Consider the following 22,895-nt stretch of genomic DNA (forward strand, 5'->3'; position numbering starts at 1 on the left):
TCGGCTTTGGGATATTTATGTGGGATAAAATTATCTCAAATTGAATTACACTCACTTTTTGAGAACTTTTCACCACATTATGATGATAATCGAGACTTGAATAAAAAATCCCGAATATGTTCAAAGGTGGGAAGCCAGTGAGGGATCATGCCCTAATCTCAGCGACAGCAGACCAGCCAGAAAGTCTGGTGCTGTTTCAGGAGCGCAGGATTATTGAGGACTATCATTGACTGGCGGCAAACAACAAGGCCTTCACATGTCAAAGCCACTGGTAAGAGCTGATTAAAGGATGAGCCTGTAATTGATGGGTTGAGGTGAACCAGGGATGAGTGATCAGCAAGTGACTGTGCACCTGATATTGGAAACAACAGAACAAGAACGACACAGGTATTCCTCTTCCGCTTCAGAGGCTTGATATGGAAATTGATCTCATGCCTATTGTACCATTGTGTTTCCTTTATGTAAATGATTGTATTTTTTTCTTACTGAAGGACTCGCACGGAACAAGGTGCAACACGATACAGAGCAGATTGTGGACCAATTAACAAACTAGGCTCCATAAAGAGTGTTGAAAAGAACAGGAAGAGTTTTTTTTTTACTTCTTCACTGTCTTTAAAGTTGTGCCTCTGCAGAAGCAGGTTATTGGTAAGTGATAGCACTATTTTCATGTTTAATGTTGTGGTTCTCCTAAATGTAATTTAATACAAGCTGTAGTTCAATCTGCAAAGGTTTTAATTTTAGTCTGTTCTTTTGCCTTTTCAGCTGTACAACTTCCCTTTTTACAACGATTATACCATGAGGAAACTCAATTTCTTACAACATTCTCTTAATTCTTAGTGGATTTTCTTGGTAACATTAAGATGTTGTGCTCTTAAAAACTAAGTTCCCCAATCGTATCCCTCCCAGCTTTGTTGTCCTACATGTTTAAGCTGTGTTGTTGCTTGTTGGGACACGACACAATTGCAAATATGGACATGGAAAGATGGTGTTATCAGATCTTCCTTGCAAAGTTGTTACTAACAACCCTGTATTTCCCCATGATACAGAAATACCATTTGATTATCTCTTCCAATGATTTGATTTCTTCCCATAACTCTCTCCTTTCCCACGTCACTCCCTCCCTCCCTGTCTCCTTTTAAGACCCTCCCTTTCTGCTCTTTCCCTCCCTCTCCTCTCAGTGCCAGTGTTCTCCAGACAAACACAGAGTGAGTGTGTTTAACTTTACAGCAACAGCAGAGCATATCAGGTTTCCACAGGACAGCAAGAGTTGCAACCCCCTCAGTGAATTACCGGAGATCAGAGCAGCCTGACTGTCCTTCACGGTCTGAACAAGGAAGGTGAGTTAATCTTTGAGAAATCAGCAGAAATGTTCATTTTCCTCCTATATCTACATTTTGTTTTCATATACTTTTCTATTCCTTCATTATCTGTCCCCTTTTCACTCTGAACTCACCTTTTCACTCTGAACTCACCTTTTCACTCTCTCCCACACCCCTCACCTATACGTGCCTAGACCAGGATGCATTGTTTGTTTACTAAGGTCCTATATGTACAGAATATAACCTCAGGGTATGTAAGGTTAAATATCATGGTTTTTATTACTTTATAAAACTATTTTTAAAACACAGAGACAGTTTACTATGTTTTCCAGAGCTTGCTTTAACTGTAAGAGGAAGTATATATGGTCCCCTTGTGGAGTTATTTGCTCAAGAAAACCTTGTCAACAAAAAGCATACCGTTGATAAATGTTGACTGATATTCAAATGTTGGGGAGGCACTGTGTGAAGGTGGAAGAAGTCTGAACTATTAATAAATGGTTTACTGTCAGCTGTTAGAAAGACAAGCCGAGGTTTAGGTAAACAGAGGTGATGCAGGTATCTTAGGCGGATGCGGTTTTCGTGTGATTACACTATGAACACAGTGCTGACTCCACAGTCATACATGCATTTAATAATCCTTCATGAGTCAAGAGTTTTCTCAGTCATTTCAAATCTTAGCACTCCATGGCAAAAAGCTTAAAGGTCACTGTTTTTCTGAGAAATGAAGCAGGTGTTAACATTTATATTTCCCATTTACGAAATGCCATTGTCGTTTCTAATGCAAAACATGTTTTTTTTCTCTAGTGCCACTTTGTAACAAACTTTGCTGCATCTTTCAGTGTGACTCAGTCTGTGGGTTTCTTCTTCAATCTGTTATTCCCTTGCCTTTTATGGGTGTTTCATTGTATTCAGTCTATTCGTTCTATTTCCAGACGCATCAAGAGAGAGCTTGTGCCATGAGGTGATCACTCTTCTGTCTGGACAAGTCTCTCCCAACCCGTCCCACCTGCAGACATGGGGTTACATGAGAGTGTGAGCAGTTTGAGGTGGCAGGGCAGTTATGGTGTGTTCAGGGTCGCAGTAGGACTGATGCTGCTAGGGCTCAGCATGGCCCAGTCAGTATCCCCACAAGCTGCATGTCCAGCCTCTGCAGCCCCCCAGAGCGTCCCCCAGCCCCAGTACCAAGACACGGAGAAGGACGTCATGGGCTTTTTGGAAGGTTTTGTCCATTCCTTCCTCCAAACAGTCCAACCTAATGCCCTTCCTAAAGGTCAGTGTCATTGGTACTACCCACTACTCAAACATCTTGAATCGCTTACACAAGGTGCCTTTTAAGTTACATTACTATCTTCCCACACCCTGTCCTGAGTAAAATTTCCCTTCAGAGTCAGAGGTAACACATCAGTTTTAACCCTGTCACCTCCCCCAAAGCTAATATTGCCAATAGAGAAATGACAAGATTGGTTAATCAGTAATTTAATGGCATGTTTGTCCCCTGCCAGGTCAATCTTTTACCTTTATGTAAACCTGATTATGTTTACCTGATGTTTATTTAGGCCAGTGTTTCCCCTTTCAGACTTGTGTCGTAGCTATAGTCCTTTATCCGTCCCTGTGACATGTCGTAATTGCTCAATAAACCCTTCTCTGTTACTTCTGGCTTGTTATTGTAATTCACTGAAAACAAGTTTAACAACCTTTGCCTAGTTCCTAGTCATTGTTCTTAGTATCATTGTTTGGGAAATTGATTGTGTGTGTGTATATCAACCAAAAGCCTCCCAGTGAGGCATGAAGAGACTTTATCTCACTTAAGGACTGTCCATGGGAACAGCTAGGTATCAACAGCTGCGTATATTAAACACAGTGACTGCCGTCGCTCTGTGAAAACGTAAATGCCTCGATGGCTTAGTGTAAACTAAGGGTTTTTACTTTTCAAGAAGCCCCCAAGCTTATAAATGTTTCTCCTCAGCTGCCTTTTTCATTCCAAAGTGAACACAACAGGTAAAAAAAAAGAGGAAGAAATACAAAAAACAATGAGTGCAAGTTTCCTGGACATTAATGCCAGACTGTAAAATACTGTGACACATATGGATGGTGAGAGCTACACAAATAGCTGGCGTAAACGTAGTTACCTACGCCTACATTTTGTCAATAATATCCAGAAAAAACAAAGTTCGTTGGACATGAACCAAAAGCTTTGTTTTGTGTTTCTTTGTGCGTTCATGAAAAAATCTAACCTCTCCGGTAAACTGTCCTAGTTTCCTAGAGACGATGAAATGGAGGTGTCAGATTTCCATTTTACAATGCGAGAGATTAAGTATTTTTGCATGGCGCACAGGACACATTGTCCCCACGGCCAGGCTTTTGTACATGAGCACCTAAGATAGTTAGAAGCTATTATAACACAGAGCCACAAAAAAAAAATGTCTTTCTGAATTGTTTCAGATCTGATCCTAAACACATTACAAGATGCTGACCGAATGCAGCAGTTAAGACCAGAACGGCTCAGAGAAGTAAGTGAGTGTGCATGAGTTTTACATATTCCAAGATGTTGTTGTGTATTTCTCTGGGAAGAATAAAAACTCCCTCCTCAGAGCAACTTGAGCTCGTAATCTGAGAATGTTTAACTTTAAAGCAGCCTTGTGTTTGTGTATCTTGCCCAGTCAACTGATTAACTGAGACTCTTTCATCACCACAGTATAGAAAAACTACTGTCCTGCCTTGTGATGTCTCAAAGTGTTCGACGTCACACCACACCACAAAAATCTACCGGTGCCATAATATGACATTCTTGTGACACTAAAGTTGTAATTCATGCCATTTCTGCTGTACGTGTGTGTGTATAGTTCCTGGTGTATGATGTGGGTTTCCTGGTGTGCACAGCCATTGGTGTCCTGTACATCGTTCTGATGCCCATAGTTGGTTTCTTCTTGGCATGCTGCCGCTGTTGTGGCAACTGTGGTGGGAAGATGTACCAAAAGCAGACATCCTCCACTAACTGCCACAGGAGGAGTCTCTACTGGACTGCATTCGGCACCACATCCATTATCCTGTGAGTGTTTGTGCTCTCATGTGTGTTTTGGAATAATATAATGATGTGTTCTCGGAAATTAGCATCAAATAAAGACAGCTTGAATGTGCATGCCTCACTGCCTGTGTATGTCTCCCTTGGATTATGTTCATGACACAATGTGTGTGTGTGTGTTTGTGTGTACATATTCGCAGTGCTGGGAACGTTTGCATGTTCATCAGCAACAAAGACATCACAGTGAGCGTGGACCAGAGTCAAGTGGAGCTCAACAAAACTATAAACAACATCCAATTCTTTCTCACGTCTGTGCCTCAGGTAAAACCTCTTGTTGATTTAAGAGCTTTGTATAAGTAGCAAAACATATACAAAAGTCAAAGGTCTGGCAGCATTTATCAGACATCACATTAGGTCCTGCACCTGCCAACTATTGTGTGAGGTGCAAACAGACCTCCAAATTCCCCAGTCAGTCCTATAATTAAGGGCCAGTTCTGCACCTGCAGTGTCAATACACTTATCTCAAGATACAAGAGAAGTGGAAAAAAGGTGTGGGGGAAATGCAGGCTAGAGACTTGTTTGGTTTTCTTCATTTGCAAAAGCTGCTAAGTGCTATTGGCTTGTGCATTCAGTCATTGACAATGTTTGCTATATTCCACCCAATATCTTACTCTGTGAAATACAGCAAATCGACAAGGTGGTGAATGAGAGCTACAGAACCGTTGAGGAGGTTAGCAGAAACCTGGATGGTAAGAAGGGAACAGATAACCACATTGGTTCACTGTAACAGCTTTGATCCAGTGACTGTAATCACCGTATAACCAACCACCATGCACCCGTTTGTCTGTATGAATTAGCCATTGGACCTCAGTTGGGGAAAGAGATCCAGGAGAAATTCAGAGGAACCCTAGACCCAGCGCTGCAGTGGGTTAGACTGCTGGATCAAGGTATGTTCTACCTTCATGCTCATTCCTGTTTCAGACTGAGCATGTTAATGCATGTGTGCATATTTGAAGGGAGATCTTTAAATGCATTTTGTTTTTCAATTCCACCCTGACATTGCACGATTTGATAAAGCATTGTGTGAGTGAGTCTGCTAACTCACAATGCACATTTTCAACAGTATTTTTGGCTTCCTAAATATTATACTATAATTGAATAATTGTATACTGTCCTAAACATATGGGTGACAGCGATATTGACAGATTGTTGGACATCTTAAAAAAAACAAACGAGTGTTAAAAAATGTGAAGAAACCATTGGGTCCTTAAAGCCAAGGATTGAAAAAATATAATCTCACTAATCATGCAAAAACCACTGGCACCAGCAAGGAAATAGGACTCAAAAGCACAACCAGACAAAAAGGGTCTTAGTCAAGTCTTTTAATCAAAAAAGGGCAAAAGAATACAGACAAAGTCCAAAAAAAAGGCAGACAGAAGCAACAAAAAAACAACCATTATTGTTGGAAAAATACTAATTCAGCAACCAAAAAATGACCAACTAAGTCAGTGGGAAAAGGTAGCAAAATGCTACGACTGTGGCTACCACTGGGATTCCTCTGTGACCGCTTCCTGTTAGACAGACAAGACGAACTGACACTGACCAAGGCAACAGCACAGCTTATATGCACTGGGGAAAAGGGTTTATTAGAGACAGCTGCACCTCGTTGAGGCCAGGCAGGTGATCAACAAGCAGGGAAGCAACTCAGGTGAGGATGAGGGGCGATTAGCCAGGACCAGGCTGGGACACTCACATCCTGTCTTTTTTGGTATTCTCCTTTTATTTTATGTAAAAAATGTGAAGTTACTTTCAATATTGCCATGTAAATTCTTCTTTAGATACAATACAAATATATATGCATCTGTTTATAGTGATAAGAACACCAAAGATGGCTTCCTGCTTAATGTAATGTTATTGATTTGTTGCTGTATATGCTGTAGGCTACTCACTAATTAACAACCTAAATTAACAATCAATCCTATTAATTTTTAGTGCTCAGTTTTTGCTTGAAGCTTCCATTCATTTTAGAATTTTTAAAAACTTGTGAAAGCAAGGTAGCAACAATGACTTTTTAAACATCTGCATATGCTGCATAACATCTGTGTGTTTGTCATTTGTGTGAGCAGAAACTGTTAACACCAGTCTTCAACTGAGCAAGCTGAAGTCATCTGTGACTCAGCTGCAGTCCAGCATGAACCACCTCCAGGACAACTTCACTGCCGTTAAAAATCGCATCCTTCAGACTTTATCCATGGCAGAATGCTTTGGCTGTACCTCCAAAAAACCTGAGTTAGAGAAACTCACCCTGGATACCGACTTAAATGTAAGTACTGGCTTTGTGCATCTTAGTTTGCTGGGGGGATATTTCTTTGTATCAGGTGCAGCAAATGTGTTGTCCCTGTGTCCGCTGAAAATCAATTCCAACACCATGACACAATTCCATCAGATTAATGATAAAGACCTAGAGGACATTATACAACATCTGAAGTCCTGCTCCTGCTGCCTTGATATTATACATACAAGCTTTTTCAAAATAGTTTTTCATTGCATGGCCTCTGATCCACTTCATATAGTTAACATATCTCTTCACTAAGGTGTATTTCCACAGACGTTGAAAACTGCAGTAATTAAACCGCTCTTAACAAAGAATAATCTAGACGCCTCAGTAATGAACAATTACAGGCCTATATCAAAACTTCCATTTCTAGGTAAAATCATTGGAAAAGTAGTTTTGAGACAGCTAATTTCTTGGATGTAAATACAGTAACTGTTTTGATGTGTTTCAGTCATGCTTCGACCGCACCACAGCACTGAGACTGCTCTTGTTAAGGTCTTTAGTGACAAACACAGACAGTGGTAGAATCTCAGTGTTAGTATTATTAGATCTCAGCGCTGCATTCGACACTGTTGACCACAACATATTACTAGACCGACTAGAAAACTGGTTGAGACTTTTGGCAAAAGTTCTAAATTGGTTTTAATCTTACTTAAAGGACAGGAAAAACTTCATTTCTATAGGCAGCTACACATCAGAGATGACAAATATGACATGTGGGTTTCCTCAAGGCTCAATCCTGGGTCATCTTCTCTTCAACATCTACATGCTACCACTGGCTCAGATAATGAAAAGCAACAAAACAAGTTACCATAGCAATTCAAACACTGAGAGAGTGCATTGAACAAATCAATTACTGGATGAGTCAGAACTTTCTCCAATTAAACAAAGACAAAACTGAGGGAATTGTTTTTGGAGCCAAGCAGGAACGACAAAAAGTCAGCGCTGAGCTTCAGTCAGCAATTTTCAAAACAACAGCAAATGCCAGAAATCTAGGTGTAGTCATGGACTCTGACCTGAATTTCAACAGTCACATTAAAACCGTGACTAAGTCCGCCTACTATCACCTTAAGAACATATATATAGGATTAAAGGACTAACGTCACAGCAGGATCTGGAAAAACTTGTCCATGAATTTATCTTCAGTAGACTGGACTACTGTAATGGTGTCTTTACAGGTCTCACTGAGAAACCCATTAGAAAGCTGCAGCTGATTCAGAACGCTGCTGCTCGAGTCCTCACTAACACTAAGAGAGTGGATCACATCACACCAGTTCTGAAGTCTTTACACTGGCTTCCTGTCTGTCAAAGAATTCATTTCAAAGTTCTGCTGCTGGTTTATAAAGCATTGAATGGATTAGGCCCAAAATACATTTCTGATCTCCTGCTACGTTATGAACCATCCAGAACTCTCAGGTCTTCTGGGACGGGTCAGCTTTCTGTCCCCAGAGTCAGAACTAAACAAGGAGAAGCAGCGTTCAGTTACTATGCTCCAAATATCTGGAACTCTATTCTTACTACTTTTAAATCCAGGCTGAAAACATTTCTTTTTGCCGCTGCTTTTAATTGAACTGGTCTTATCTAACATTGCACTTAAACCTTTATTCTGCATTGTATCTTTTTTTAGTTTTTTTAGTTTTAAGCTAAAGAGGAGTTAGGTTTGACTTCCGTACAGATTGAGAACCTGTCTTGTTACTGTGTTTGACAAGACACCACCATTAGAAAACAAGGTGAACCTTTATACAATCAAACAAGCTCTGACGCAAGCTGAGACAGTGTGACACATCATAATAGCTCTTCATTTTTGGCTTTGTCAGAACAGCTGATTTGTCCTCCACCCATCTGTTCTTCTCTATTCCTCCTACACTCCACTAACTGACATATTCAGACTCTCCTCAACCCTCTCCGATCCTCTCCTCCTCTCCTCTCCTCTCCTCTCCTCTCCTCTCCCCCCTTCATTTCATCTTATCTTTTCTTTTATGATGACATCTACAGTAAAATATATCATCTCCATCATGACGACAAGAATAGAACATTGACAAGAAGCATAGATGTAATTGATCATCGTCCTATTGTGCTATTCTTGCCCTTCAGTAACGTCATGGTAATACTTGTTTTGCTGAAGTCTGCTGCCTCCCACTGTCTGTTTACAGTATAACATGTGATGGTCACAATGGTTACATGTTTCTCTCTCTGGTTTCCTCTGCAGATTCCCAGCTTGAGTGAGTTCCAGTCTGCAATGGATGAAGTCAATAAAACTAATCTCCCATCCAAAATCAAGGAGGTCAGTGACATTTTTAATAAACACAAATATGCTAATAGTCCTCAATTAATTCAAACACTAATGTAACAACTGTTTAGCAACACTTTGAAGTAAAGCTAATACGTGTTTAATCATAGGCTATATTCATAAGCTTTTTATTGGAGATAATGAACGTAACTGCATTGCCTTTCAGATGGAGGATTATTTCGGCAGCATCCCCCAGCGGGTGACTGATGAGACCAAGGGTATAGTCCAAAGTGAGTGGGCACTTACTGTCACACAGTTCAGGCCTTTACTTCTTTCTTAACATTCATTTGAATTAACTGTAAGATAAGACCAATTTTTTAAAGATTTGTGTGTGTGTGTGTATTTTTCAGGCAGCAAGAAGCTGTTGGGCGACATAAAAACACAGATCTCGCAGGTCACCGATGACATCCCTTTATCTTCTCTGACAAACGTGTTGGATTTTCTGGGCCAGTTGCAGAGCGAAATGGTCAAGTACACACCAGAGATCGAGAGAGCCGAGGAAATAAGGTAAAAAGCCTGAGGCCTGCAAACACATGGGATCAATGCAAGAAAAGCCCCAAAACAATTAGTCATGATGTGTGTTTTCTCCAGGTCGGGAGTGTGTTTGGCCCTCTGCTGCTTGGTCCTCCTGGTGGTGGTGTGTTACCTCCTGGGTCTGGTGCTGGGTCCTATTGGTCTGTCACCCAAAGACGACCCCACTGAGCGCTCCTGCACCACAGATTGTGGAGGCACCTTCCTGATGATGTGAGTGCTGCTGTCGGTTATATTTTGAGTCTTATATTATGCTCATATCAAAAGGGGATCATCAAAACTGATTCACCTCCTTTCGTCTTCGGTTGGTTTCAGGGGTGCAGGTTTCAGCTTCCTCTTCTCCTGGCTTTTCATGATAGTGGTGACGCTGCTTTTCCTGCTGGGTGGGAACGCCTACACCCTCATCTGTCGGCCCTGGAACAACGGACAACTGCTAGAGGTAATGATTTAGAAAAAAAACAGCGGTATCTGCATGCATCACAAACACAAATTACAGACACGTTTTAGATCTCTGAGTTGACAACACTGCCTTCTCTCTCCACAGCTTTTGGCTACTCCAGGTATTATTCCGGGGTACGATTTAGGTCAATCTTTAGGATTGAAAACCAACATCACTATCCCTGATATCTATAGGTATGTGCTGCAAACTCACCTCTCACACAGAAAGAAATGTGTATACACCTGTAAGGCCAAATGAAATATTTATAACTTTTCGATGAATCCTTTGGTCTATAAAATGTCAGAAAAAGAGTGCAATATGTCGATCACAGTGAATCAAAGTCTAAGGGGACTTCTTCAAATGTCTTGTTGTGTTTTGCTGGTCAAAATCTAAAGATATTTTGTTAAATAATGTATGAGCAAGACTGGAAATCTCCATATTTGACAGACTGAAACACAATTTTCTGGTGCTGAAAATTGCTTTAATGGTAGTGAGGCAATATCTTCTTTAAATCGACTTAATCATTAAGTGTACCCATCGTTGCATTTCTATACTGGCATCAACAGTCTCCATCTATTCTATTTCTATTTGTGACACGAAATACACAAAATGTTTTAAAAGGAAAATATTTGTATCTGTTGTTTTTAAGTTACCAGGGTTCATAAGGCACTTACACTTTTGACTTGTATTAATTTTTACAGAGACTGTAAGCAAAACCAGCCTCTGTGGACAACTCTCCACTTGTATGAGCTCATAAACCTTGACGAGGTGCTCAATGTTTCAAAAGTAAGTTTCCTGTCAGTCCTTTGAAATGATTCCAGAACAAACATTTTTAAACTTACAAAAACTTTTTTAGACATAAGTTAAAACATGTTTGTCATTCGCATTCAGTACACGGAGCAGATCCAGCAGGAGTTTGAGAAAACAGTAATCACTCTGCCCAGTGTCACTCTCCTGAGCCCTGAGTTAAAGGAGCAACTCAGCAACTTCTCCAGCAAGGCTTCAAATCTCGACTCCAGTGTTTTCACGGAGAAGGTAACCATTACTCATGTGTCTTTGTGTTAGTCTACTGTCAATAAATGCATCCTTGTGTAACATATACTTATGACCCAGTTCATCGATTGTCTCTCTCTCAGATGAAAAACGTTTCAAACATCAATCTTAATACCACAGCAGATAACCTGGATCTGTTGGCTGCCGCTCAAGTAAGTCACATTTATATCTGTTTCCATTTACACTTCACTCTGCTGTTCTATGCTATAAACACATCACATGATTCCTGATTGAATACAGTTTTTTCCCCCTGCCAGTTATGTTCTAATGACCAACCATTTGCATGTTTTCTAGCCGAAAAATGTAATAAAAAAAGAGCTCATAAATGAGGCCAGGGACCTGAGGCAGATCCAGGCCGAAATAGAAACGATCATCATCCCACAACTGGTGAGTATCCTGCCCCATCTTAACATCTCTTTTATTCTGGTTCTCAATGTTGACGCCCTATTTTGAATCTAAATATTTACTGCTTTTGCCTTCAGGAAAACCTGAACTCGACCATCAAGAGCTTCGGATCGGTTGCAGATAAAATAAATGTAAGTGCACCGACTACCACCTGGGATTGCATATAAAGCAAATGTGCCTCTCTTTCTCATTCTCTCCTCTCTGGCTCTTCCAGGGAACAGTGGGGGAGGTGCTGAGCAACGTGGGAATAGCACAAGACTTCCTTAACACAAATACAACACAGATCGTCAGGACCGTGAGTAGAGGCACGAGTCACATGAGCTCGAAGACAAAGTGCTCCATGTGGTCTGTTAATGCCTGAGGAGGGTCAGTCATTAAGCCAGAGGGGGGCGAGGAGGACGTGTGGTACTGGTTACTGAAACAATGTGCTTGTTGGTTCCACATACACAGCACATAAAAACAATTACCTTCCAATTGTTCGAGTCTTCAATTGTACTTGCGCAAGCTTTTTAGCAACTAATAGCTGTTTCATTTTTTAGTGCTAACTTATATAATGGAAAATGATTCTGAAAATATGGAACAATTGTGTTATGTGGCACACCTCTTTCTTTTACGGCAGTTCTTAGATAGATTTTACGAACGTATTTTTATAGATTATTTTATTTTCACTATCTTCCATGTCATGTGACCCAGTGACTTTAAATCAGTGCATCTATTACTACACTGGACACCTCTTGTTATTCTATTTATTACTTTTTCTATTTTTTCTTATGGATATTGCTATGAAATTTCAGAATTTATTTGATCAAATTCTCTCATACAATTTCTCATTTAAAGCTTCCATATTATGTGACCAGTTTCCTTCTAATATAAACCAGATATAGAAATTATAACTACACTGGACAAGTAAGACACACATATTTGATCGGATAGAGGACTTATTTTATTTTTATAATAATACTGTAATTAAATTCTATATATACTATTTCTATTAAAAAGTCCTGATTTATTTGAATAACTTCAATGTGACTCCAAATCTGTGCAGCAATCGGTAACAACACTGCACGAGTGGGACACATTTTTGGTTGTTTGGATCTCTTCATGGGATTTGTTGTCAGTGCTAAAAATATATATATATATATATATATATATATATATATATATATATATATATATATATATATATATATATATATCATATTCAAATACATATATTATAATAGAATTAATTTTTAATGTTTAAAATACATAATTTAAAGCAGTTTGAATTCCCCATACATAATGGTTTAATAATTGCCTTACCTTCACTGCTCATACTGCCATTGAAGTTATTTACGGGTCACTTCAGAGAATTTACCCATAATTCCACATGCTGAGGAGGCCAGGCGTTCCACTGATTCCTCATGACCTCCCACTGTAAAGCAGGGAGAAAATGTGAGGAATTTAATCTCTTTCTCTCCCTCTCTTACCGTTCCAGGAGAGCAGAAAGTTTCTTGGCTGTCAGCTGGGTTACTTCATTGTTTATGCTGACTGGGCCAATCTCACGGTAAGTTGTGTCTTACACTGTAACAGTAAATACACTCAAAGCAAGTTAAGTGTGTGTCTGATGTTTGTTTGTTTGTTTGTTTGTTCTGTCACTGATCTGTGTAATCCCCCTCAGATCACACAGCAGGTGGGCCGCTGTGGGCCGGTGGCAGGAGCTGTGGACTCTGTTGATAATATTCTCTGCTCACACGTTGCGGAATCTCTGGTGAGGATCATATGTTAGCTTCACAAACATCTGCACATCATTATCACTTATTGATTGATATTTTATAGATGTGTGTTTTTTATTGAACAATTTCTCTGTCCCTCCTTAGAATGCTTTCTGGTTCAGTTTGGGCTGGTGCATGATCTTCTTCATCCCAGGAATCATCTTTTCTATGAAACTAGCCAAGTACTACCGGAGGATGAAGCACTCGGATGCCTTTGAGTAAGTACCAGTAACAAAAGAGACCACAACAAAAGTATCTTATAGATCCTATTCAAGTGTTGTGCAGAAACCAAAGGACTGATTCATTTGACCGTGCTTTCTTTTTCTTTGAATGCTCTCAATTCTCTATTTCCAGCGACCACTTAATTATGAACCCCATCCCACGGGCCCATACTAAATTCACCTGAGAGGACGGCATATGGGATCACAGCTCTAAAACACTGCAGACACAACTGCGTCATCGCAAACTGAAGACACATGGGGCACTCCTGTACAGATGTGGCACATTGTCACTCTGGTGAACAGACGGAAAAGAAATGTGAATTTACCTTTGAACATGTTTTTAAAAAGAAATCCAATAAAGACATCAGAGTTGAAACAGATCAGAAGTCAGAGGGAGAGCCTGGTGCTCAAAAACGTTCAACGTTACACAATAGAGTCCTTCTAAAGGAGCTATTTGGTGTGTGGATCTATATTGTTCAACTCTGCTAGGTGTTTTTTTATGTTAAAATGTTACTGTAGGGTCGCTGCTGTACAATACATGACAAACTTTACAAAAAGCATCTTTGAAATATCCTCAGGATGACACACAGGGCATGAGGGAATCTGCAGGGACTTTTTAATATTTAAAGGAACATTTTAAAAACACTTGTATGACATAAATGTTTTGTAACTATTTAATATTTGAACTCAGCTGCTGCTGGAGTTTGGGAATGTACACTTCATATTTGAAACTACATATCAGATTCTTGTTGGAACATTAAGGTACAATGGTTTTTAGTTTGGGGTGCTCAGCAGTGGGTTACCGTGCCAACAGGCTTTTTATAACGTGCCAGCCTCTTGTCTGTTCACCGCCGTGGTTCGGCAACTTAAGTCCAAAGGTGAAACACTTTTTTTTAGTTTATATTCTTAATGACTTTTGCACTCCTAATGGAAATCAAAGCACATTTTTTATTTGAATCTTAAAATGAATACACTCTTTATGTGTGCCTAGTACAAGTGGTGTCACTGCTGTATGCTAAACTCAATGCTTGTGAATCATTTTTTTATATCATGATTTTGACTGATGTGATTCATATTTCCACACTGATGATTGTTTGTGTGTTAACTTTGTAGAACTTGGGACTCGATTGTGTGTTTGTCTCTCGGATACACAGCACTTTACATGGTCTGTTTGCTCATTGTGATATAAAGGTTGTGAACATTTCTGCAGCTCTTGTGAAAACTACTGTAAGTAAAAAAATCGCCACTGATCAACAAACTCACCGAGTCTGCTGTGCATTTTTCTACATTTTAGCCGTAACGTAAGTGGAATCTCAGAGAACAGTCACACAAGTCATGAAAGTGCTTTCACAGTTCACATTCATCGGCCAGCATACCTCTTTGTGCATGAACATTCACCACACTGCAGCAGTTTGTCAGGAAAGTTATCAAACTGCAATTGTAACAAATACAGTCTCTGTAAAAAGCTATTTATGATGCTTGTGGCTGATTATCACGCGAATCGTGCGTACCTGTTTTGATTAGATAATGTTCCATTCGTAACAGAATTATGTGCTAAATGACTTTATTAAGCACCGACACTTTTAAAGGACCAGAAGCTAGGATTTGAAAAAAAACAGTTTGTGGGTACCTGTAATAAATGAAGGAATCATCTTCTTAACCAATCGGAAAAAGGTTTTCAACAATGCAAATACATTTTTAACTTTAGAAACCCATACTGGTAGTATGTGATGAATTCAACCCTTCAGTCAATCAGCAAACAAATTCAATCACAACACAATATTGACTAAAGCAGGTGATTATAAGTCCAGTCACGTGGGACAGAGCAGGAGCTCAGTATGGTTATTAAATCTATTCACAGCGTTGCCACAAAATCATTTTGAAGCTTTACATTTCATTTTGAGGCAATGCTGACTTCTGTGAGATATTCATTCTAGGCCCTAACCCCAATATTAATATGTATTATGAAAGTGTCCTTTAAGGACGTTATCTATCCACTGATGCAGCTCTATGTCATATAGTCAGCTGTTCAGAGTCGAGCAGAGGACAGAAGGACAGGTGGGGCCAGCCTGTTTGGATTTATTTATTTCCAGGATGCCATCTATTATTAGAACAAGTGAATCGATGGCCCACAGCTCCATTAGGATTCAGCCTCTTTTTATACGAGAGACTGGATGAAGAGAAACTCAATCTGAAGGAAGAAATGTGTGGCACAATGTGAAAGTGAAAGAAAGAGGGAGAATATATATAGATTGGTTCAGGGTTATTAGGTATCAGGTTATTCTGAGGCCATCTGACATTTTGTTGCCCTTTAGGAGCTCTCTTATTGCACTCTTACTCTGAAGGTACAGGACTTACCACCCTCTACTTTTCACCTCTAAACTTTTTCCACTCCTGTGATCAGATACCCTCACATCCCACGGTGGAACCTGCCTATTTGCTGAGAACCAGCAGCGACAAACATGCACTCTCACTTTCCTTGTTTTCTATGTTTTTATAAGAGACGTATAATGGGTAACAACATTCCTCTTAAAGGCCCCAGACCACCAAATGTTTGAGAGCATTTACACACTCAAATCATTCAACTATATCACGCACGCACGCAGCACGCACGCACACACGCACAACTGCAGCTATAAGTGGATTTGTCCATGGAAGGGATATGGTGAAACTCAGAAATGGGGGCAGTGGATCATGTGAATGAATAATTGTGTGTACAAGACATAGCTAAGCTTTTACATCAGACTGTTTTTGAGGTCAGACTGCATTAGCTGTAAAGGACTGAATAAATAAACCTAAAAACATGGTTCTCATACCTTATGAAAAAATCTAATTCAAGGACTGTCTAGGCCCAAATTCCTCATATACAAGCAACTAGCCAGGTTTAAGACACAGATAAAGGTTAGTTTCTGTTACGACACCATTGGGAAACATGAAAAAGGAGTAAACAGACCTTGACATGTTAATTTTTTGACATTGAATAGTGTGTGATTGGTGGGCTGGACCTATTGTTGTGCAGTACAGTGTGAATGGAAAATGTTGATGGAGCTGAACAAACCAGAAATACAGTAATCTGTGGAAACAGGAACATGGCAGGTAGGTGACATTAAACGTTTGATAGTGCCATAAAAAACTAGCTAGCTGGCAGAAACAGGTATCGTTAATTTGACTATGTTCATAGTCCCATGGAGGAACACATTAATAAAGCAAGATAAATCAACACATTCTTAAAGCATCTGTGTATCTTACAACACTATAAATTACAAGCTTTGATTACATAACAAGTTGTAAATATGTAAAACTCGGGACAGAAGTTTTATCTTCATTTTAATAGCATACATTGGTTCATAAATACTTGTATACATCTTTTCTAACAATGCTTAGAGAGCACCACCAAAAGTAGACAAACTAAAAATGTAGATGTGCACAGATGTCTAGCAAAACCAAAAGGAATTCCTATCGTCACTGTGTCCTCACAGGGGAAGTCGGGGGGTTCCCAGTGAGTCTGAAACTTGTCTGGTACACATTTAACCTCGAGGCACTGAACTGAAATCAAATGCAAACATCTTGTAATGTTTGTTTAAAGTGTACAGAGCTTGGAATGACACGATTGGATCTTAGTCAGCATATATTAGAAATTAATCATTAAAAAGTCATTTAAAAAACCACAACCTATTGCTTCGATTTGCCTTCACTTCTTTCTCCAGAGAGTGAGAGGAGCTGAGGAGACAAAGCAGGAATGTGGCACGGCTCTGTAAATGAGGAGCAGCGCTGTGAAAAGCTCTCTGATTGTTCTGCAGCATTTTGGAGTCTGAATGTCACTCAATGTCACTTTTAGAGCTCCTTTGTCAGTAATTTACCCACCCAGGGCCTAGGGGTTGATATTTTAGCAGTCTTCTAAATAAATAACCTTTTGTTTCAGCTAATTACAAACAAAAAAATGACTATCTTTGACTAAAACAAGCTTTATATACTGCTCAAACATCTGTAGGCACTTAAATATACTTTTGTTGACGGCACTTGATCAGAAAACATTCACTTAAACAGAAGCATGGCACAAACAATACTGACTGGGTTGATACAAAAGTGCAATCGGTTCCATAGCATGAAAACTAACAGGACCAAGAGAGGACCGAACATCTCTAATAACATTATACCCTCACCGGGGCCAAGAAGGAAGAAGTACATGCACTTATGCAAGCAGCAGGGCGCGTAGTCACAGTGCGCCCAACCCACACTGGAATCCTAACAGAATTACCTCCGAAATTGAATTTAAAGTCAAACTGTGAGTCACTTTTACTGGGTATTACGCCTGGAATTTCCTGTGAGTCGGGCTGGTAGGGGAGAAAGGGGACAAGATGGAGTCTTGAGGACAAATGGATGACAGGAATTGGGTTTGTTTAACTTACATTTTTTGTTTTGAGCCCCATCGAAACCAGGTTAATGTTTAAGCACAAAACCAGAAGTCAGTAAAGGAACCTTGGACCCCCTTACCCCTCCACCTCTTCTAAAGCATACCACTTAAAACAAACATTTCAAACACAAAGACCAGCTTGTCTCAGTAGATTACCCACTGCATGATCACACTTTGACATCAACTGCTGAAAGGCAGCTAAATTTGGCTACAATAAGAGGAGATCAGCTCAGAATAAAGGCCAAAGAATATTGTACACATTTGATAAACCCCAATAATGAGAGTTAGTGGCTTTGTTTCACTGAGCAGATACACACACTACACTGTGTTAACACAATATATTACCAAGGCATTCTGATAAAGGCAAAGCTTTTTTGACGCACATAAACATTCTCATTCACGTGCAGTTAAGGCTTGAGAGATAAATAACATTGTGGATACAGTATATAAACACTTTTAAGACTTAAAATTACCTGTAGTATTTTCACTGGTAAGATCTTCAGTAGTCATTTCATATTTTCGAGTAGTCATACAATAGTTTGTTCTTTTAAAAACACCATCAAATATCACAATTAACTACATTACACTCATGATATATCTATTACATACTGATTGTTTTCATCCGATTGTCGACACACACTGCTTCACAGTTTGGTCAGATTGTGTGTTTTAGTTTGTTCATGTTTTTGTGATTCAGACTGGGTTAGCAGGAAGTGCCACCATTGCTCTCGGGACAGCCGTCTGTGTGGATGTCTGAGAATCCGGTGTGGCGTCGTTTGTGAGAGATGAGTCTGTGTTAGGATCGGAGACAGTCCTGGGCTGCCTTACAGGGTGACGTGGGGGTGCAGGAGGGGGAAATGTAGGAGACTGTAGGATGTCTGCGTAGCGCTGGCTAGGCTTGGTCTCCCTCTGAAGCACTTTTTTCAGCAGAGGTTTCAACAGCCCGACGGTCAGCTGGCCGCTGTGGGAGTCTGCGAAGGGAGAATGGGACGAGGAGGTCGTACTGGACATGGAGAATGAGGAGGAAGAGGAGGAGGATTGCGGGTCATTAGGGGAGGGGAGGTTCTTCATCACTAAGTTGAGAATGGAGGTGACCGTGAGGTCCTCAGGGCACAGCGCCCACAGCATGTCCAGATAGGGATCCAGGTCTCTGTGCTGAGCCACCTCACACAGCAGAGTAGTGAAGATCTCCTTGTTGAGCAGCGGACTCTGTTTGCAGAACTTTTGGGCCACCCAGGTGACATGCTCCCAATGCTGCTTGGCTATGAGGATCCTCAGCCCCTGCAGGATGGCATTGGGCCGCCCACTGACCAGCAGCAGCTCCACCTCCAGGTCCTGCCGCTTGTCTCTGTCTGGGGTCAGGCTGGACAAGGCGCCAAGAGCTCGTTTGTAGAGTGGCATGTTGTTGTCCCCGCCCTCCCCTCCTCTCCCACCGGAGAAGCCCCAAGGGGAAGAGGCAAGGCTCAATCCGAGGCCGGCTGAGCTCTGCTGCTGCTGGGCGAGCTCCAGGAAGTGGGACAGCCAGCTGGGTTGGAAATTAAAAACTGAGTGGCAGAGGAGCTCAAACACAGGCATGGCAGCTGTGGAAGTGGAGATTGAAAGTTTGGCTTTACAGTTAGCAACGGGATCACCTTTGAGGCTATGATTGTGTTTTGGCTCGCCGTTTGTGAATGGGAGGGAGGATGGGGTGCTAGACGTCATGGCGGGACTGAGGACAGTTTTCCACACGTCTGGGGAAGCCCTGCTGGACAGAGAGCCCTCTCCGTTGTAGTGTAGCTGCAGGGCGGCCTGCGCTGCTCTCCACGCCTGGGAGGGAAACAGGATGAAGATGGAGTTGAGGTAAAGCAGAGCTTCTTTATCCATCTCTGGGGCCAACAGCAGCCTGGCTACTTCTTTCTCAACTAGACCTTCACACACTGCCTCCACCTCTTTAACAGTCCCCCTCACTAAACTCCCCTTTATTTCCTCCAGAGAGACCAGAGCCTTGAGCTCAGCCTCTAGAGATCCCATTAGTTTATCTTGCCCCGCTGTGTTACCATCTCCGTTCTGCGGGGGCTCAGCTCCTTTCTGCCTCCACCCTGTGCTGAGGTAGCTCCTGAGGATGGTGGATAAAGAGATGGGGGCCTGGAACCTGCCTCCTTTCTTCAGTGTGTCCACAGTGAGCTGGGTGCTGCTCAGGCTCCTCTGCTGGTAGTATTTACAGGCCTCCTCAAACACAGCCTCTACCAGGAGCGCTCCAGGATGAATCCTCTCCACTGTGTCGAGACCATAAGGCTTCAGGTTGTTGACATCTCTGGAATTCCTCTCCCTGTTCACAACCACAAAAAGTCCAGTTTCTGAGAGCAGGTGTGGGGTGCATCTTTCAGTCCTGTTTACATACAATAACCCCTCTTTGTTCAGCATGATCTTTTCCAGCTCCCTGCCACAGTTCACGTCTATCAGATGCAGGTTTTGTCCCATCAGCAGAGCCACGGTGTCCTGGTACATGCATAGGCTTATTTGGGGAGTGCCACATTTCACCATGCAGTTTTCTGCCAGTTTGTACACCTGTCTTAGTGTCCCATCTTTCTGCAGAAGACATACCCACCCTGTGCTGAGCAGCAGCAGCAGGCCTCCACATCCTGTAGGGGAGAAGTCGTAGATCTCAGGTGGTTGGAGAGTCGATAAATATCCCAAACAGTCCGTCACCAACCTCTTCAAGTCAGACTCTTTAGCTGAAAGCTTTTTCAGGGGAGTGTTTTTACAGGTGGTGCTGACTGTGAAGGTGTCATGGCGAGGGGACCAGGAGAGAAACAATTTGGAGATACTCAACAGCGGCTTCACTCTGACGTCAGGAAGAAGATGCACATATTCACCCGAGCTGACCACACTAAATTTAGGATTATTGTGGAGGGTGATTTTCACTCCCCCCAAGCCGACAGCCCCCTCCTCCACCTCAAAGTCTCGTCTGCACACACAGTATCTCAGCTTATTCCTTGTGGAGCTGAGGGCAGGGGTGCTCTCTGAAGGCGGCCTCTCCTCACACCAGATGATAAGATTTGAACAGGCACAGACAGACACCACTCTTGCTCGGGGGCTGTTGCACAAATCTGAAGTTTGCAGGAGATGCCAGCCAGCTTTGCACTCCTGGAATTTCCAAAACTCAACTTTTCCATTCTCATACACCACTGCCACAGCTGCTGTGCCTCTGCTGCTGCTGCTGTTGTTATTATTATGGTCCAAATATAAGATATCCACAATAGGCACGGTCAGCCGCAAATCCAGCGTCTTCTGGTTCTGGGCAAGATGGGGTCTTTCATACTTGTCAAAAGTCACAAGAACAACTTCAGGTTTGCGGAGGATGACATGAACATGACGTCCATCTGGGCTCAGGCGAACATTTGACAGGCTGTTCTTGACATCGTTGTTGTTAGTTAGTTTAAAGATCTCAATCAGATCCTTACCGCCTGTATAGTCCCCGAAATCCGACAGCTGCTCCAACACCAGGTGCGCCATAACTTTCCGTTTCCAGCCTGAGCGTAGGAATTTAATAAACTCTCCACAAAGTATGAACTAGCCTGCTAGCTAGTGTGGCACATAAATCTGACCTGGGGCTCCGGAGAGACTAACTGAGTGGGATCCCGTTAGGTCCGGCGAGAGGCTTCACCCCGTCCCTGCGGAAGGATACTTCCTTCGACACGGCATCCTCATGTCGGAGCTAAACTGTTACCAGACAGAAATAAGCGCAGCAAAAGTTTAAAAGCAGAAACGAAAGAGGCACTGTACGCATTCCGATGCTATGCTAACACTCCCCTGACATCACGGGATTGTTAATTTCCGGATACCGACGACACAGCATGCAGGGAGGAGCTGAATGAGGGCTGACAAAGAGTGTGTAGAGGCGGAGAGAAGAGCGACACCCGCTGCATGTTGGTCTGCAGTCAGCTGTTACTAAGGCAAGTTTAAAGACAACTCATGTTAGGATGTTAACATGTTTGAGTTGGAATAACAATTATAACTTATATAGGGAGGAAAAGCATCTGCATTTATTCATCTGAGTAGGCATAAATTAGAAATCTAATGTTCTTAAAATACTATATTACAAGTAAAAAGTCATAATTGATATAAGTTACTAGAAGTATTATCAGCAAAGTATGTAGCACAGAAATAGCATCAAAATGCAATTCAAGTATCAAAAGTCAAAGTACTCAGTATGAAGAGTAGCTTTAAAAGTGTTTTATTATTTTTTAATTATTCAGTGTTCTCACCAAGAAATACACGGCATAGGCCTATAATTGTTATGTTGTAGTGTGTCAATGTTTAGACCATTTTAGTAACTTCTTTAAAATACTTGGTAAATGACAGTACTGATTCACATTGTAAAAGGATAATGTGTTTCATATGTATAAAGTAGCTAGGAACCATGAACATATAGGCCTATATAGCATACAATGGAAATAATCAAGTAAAGTAAAAGTATGTCAAAACAGTACTGCAACAATTTCAGTAAATCTGATATAAGGTTGAATATTGTCTGTCCAAAAAGTGCAACCAACTTTTTATGTCCAACTTGAAAACAGGTTAAGTGGAAGAAATAAGGAGATTTCCATTCTGCTTATTACAGTATGTGGTGGGGTTTTGTTCTGAGTTGTAAATCATTTGGTGTAGCTTTCTATGAATAATCAAATATTTGTCAATACATTTATTCCATTCAGTTGTTAACTCCCATTTAAACTTGAAAACGTTGGACCTACAAAGAAAAGTGCAATTCAATATTGTGTCACAGCTGGTAGTGTTAAGTACGTTTTGAAGTCGGCCATCTATCTTGAGCAAGATACTGAGTTGATTTTAAAGCTGACCTCGACCTCTGACCTTACAGCAGATTGCAAACAAGGGAAAAAGAGCATATCACTGTGGGAATCCATAAGATTGCTAATCTTGTTGAAAAAGAGCAAAGAAGAGAACTCAGCTTTTTGAATAAGAGCCATCCTACAGCATGCCCTGGTTGCAGGAGGGTTCAACAATTCATGTTCGATGAGTCTGTCAGGGAGCAGCTTGGTGGGCGTCAAAGATGCCAGCTAACATATCATGCAGAAGTAAAAATAGTGTTGTCTTTGAAGGAAAATTACATTT

General features: G+C 41.2%; 2 protein-coding genes across 2 annotated transcripts; one reads left to right on the forward strand and one right to left on the reverse strand.

Moving 5' to 3' along the window:
- The first annotated feature begins 500 nt into the window (after positions 1–500).
- On the forward strand, positions 501–14,627 carry prom2 (prominin 2). Its single transcript, XM_063874850.1, has 25 exons — positions 501–645; positions 1,141–1,337; positions 2,252–2,589; positions 3,762–3,829; positions 4,163–4,368; positions 4,542–4,662; positions 5,027–5,090; positions 5,199–5,288; positions 6,468–6,664; positions 8,886–8,960; positions 9,133–9,196; positions 9,317–9,473; positions 9,558–9,710; positions 9,813–9,936; positions 10,042–10,130; positions 10,638–10,722; positions 10,828–10,971; positions 11,073–11,141; positions 11,284–11,376; positions 11,472–11,525; positions 11,609–11,689; positions 12,872–12,940; positions 13,055–13,144; positions 13,254–13,366; positions 13,503–14,627. Exons 3-25 carry the CDS (start codon positions 2,334–2,336, stop codon positions 13,552–13,554), a joined length of 2,514 nt encoding a protein of 837 aa, XP_063730920.1. The 5' UTR covers positions 501–645; positions 1,141–1,337; positions 2,252–2,333; the 3' UTR covers positions 13,555–14,627.
- Positions 14,628–16,679: 2,052 nt separating this feature from the next.
- On the reverse strand, positions 16,680–21,604 carry LOC134859213 (BLOC-2 complex member HPS6). The gene has a single exon (XM_063875577.1). It carries the CDS (start codon positions 21,276–21,278, stop codon positions 18,477–18,479), a length of 2,802 nt encoding a protein of 933 aa, XP_063731647.1. The 5' UTR covers positions 21,279–21,604; the 3' UTR covers positions 16,680–18,476.
- Positions 21,605–22,895: the final 1,291 nt, after the last annotated feature.

Source organism: Eleginops maclovinus, chromosome 22 (assembly GCF_036324505.1).
Source record: "Eleginops maclovinus isolate JMC-PN-2008 ecotype Puerto Natales chromosome 22, JC_Emac_rtc_rv5, whole genome shotgun sequence".
NCBI classification, from domain to species: domain Eukaryota; kingdom Metazoa; phylum Chordata; class Actinopteri; order Perciformes; family Eleginopidae; genus Eleginops; species Eleginops maclovinus.

Coding starts and splice junctions, on each gene's coding strand:
- LOC134859213 (XM_063875577.1), bottom strand. CDS start 21,278: ATGGCGCACCTGGTGTTGGAGCAGCTGTCGGATTTCGGGGACTATACA.
- prom2 (XM_063874850.1), top strand. CDS start 2,334: ATGGGGTTACATGAGAGTGTGAGCAGTTTGAGGTGGCAGGGCAGTTAT. Junction 10,131..10,637: donor ACTATCCCTGATATCTATAG/GTATGTGCTGCA, acceptor TAATTTTTACAG/AGACTGTAAGCAAAACCAGC. Junction 11,377..11,471: donor CGATCATCATCCCACAACTG/GTGAGTATCCTG, acceptor TTTTGCCTTCAG/GAAAACCTGAACTCGACCAT.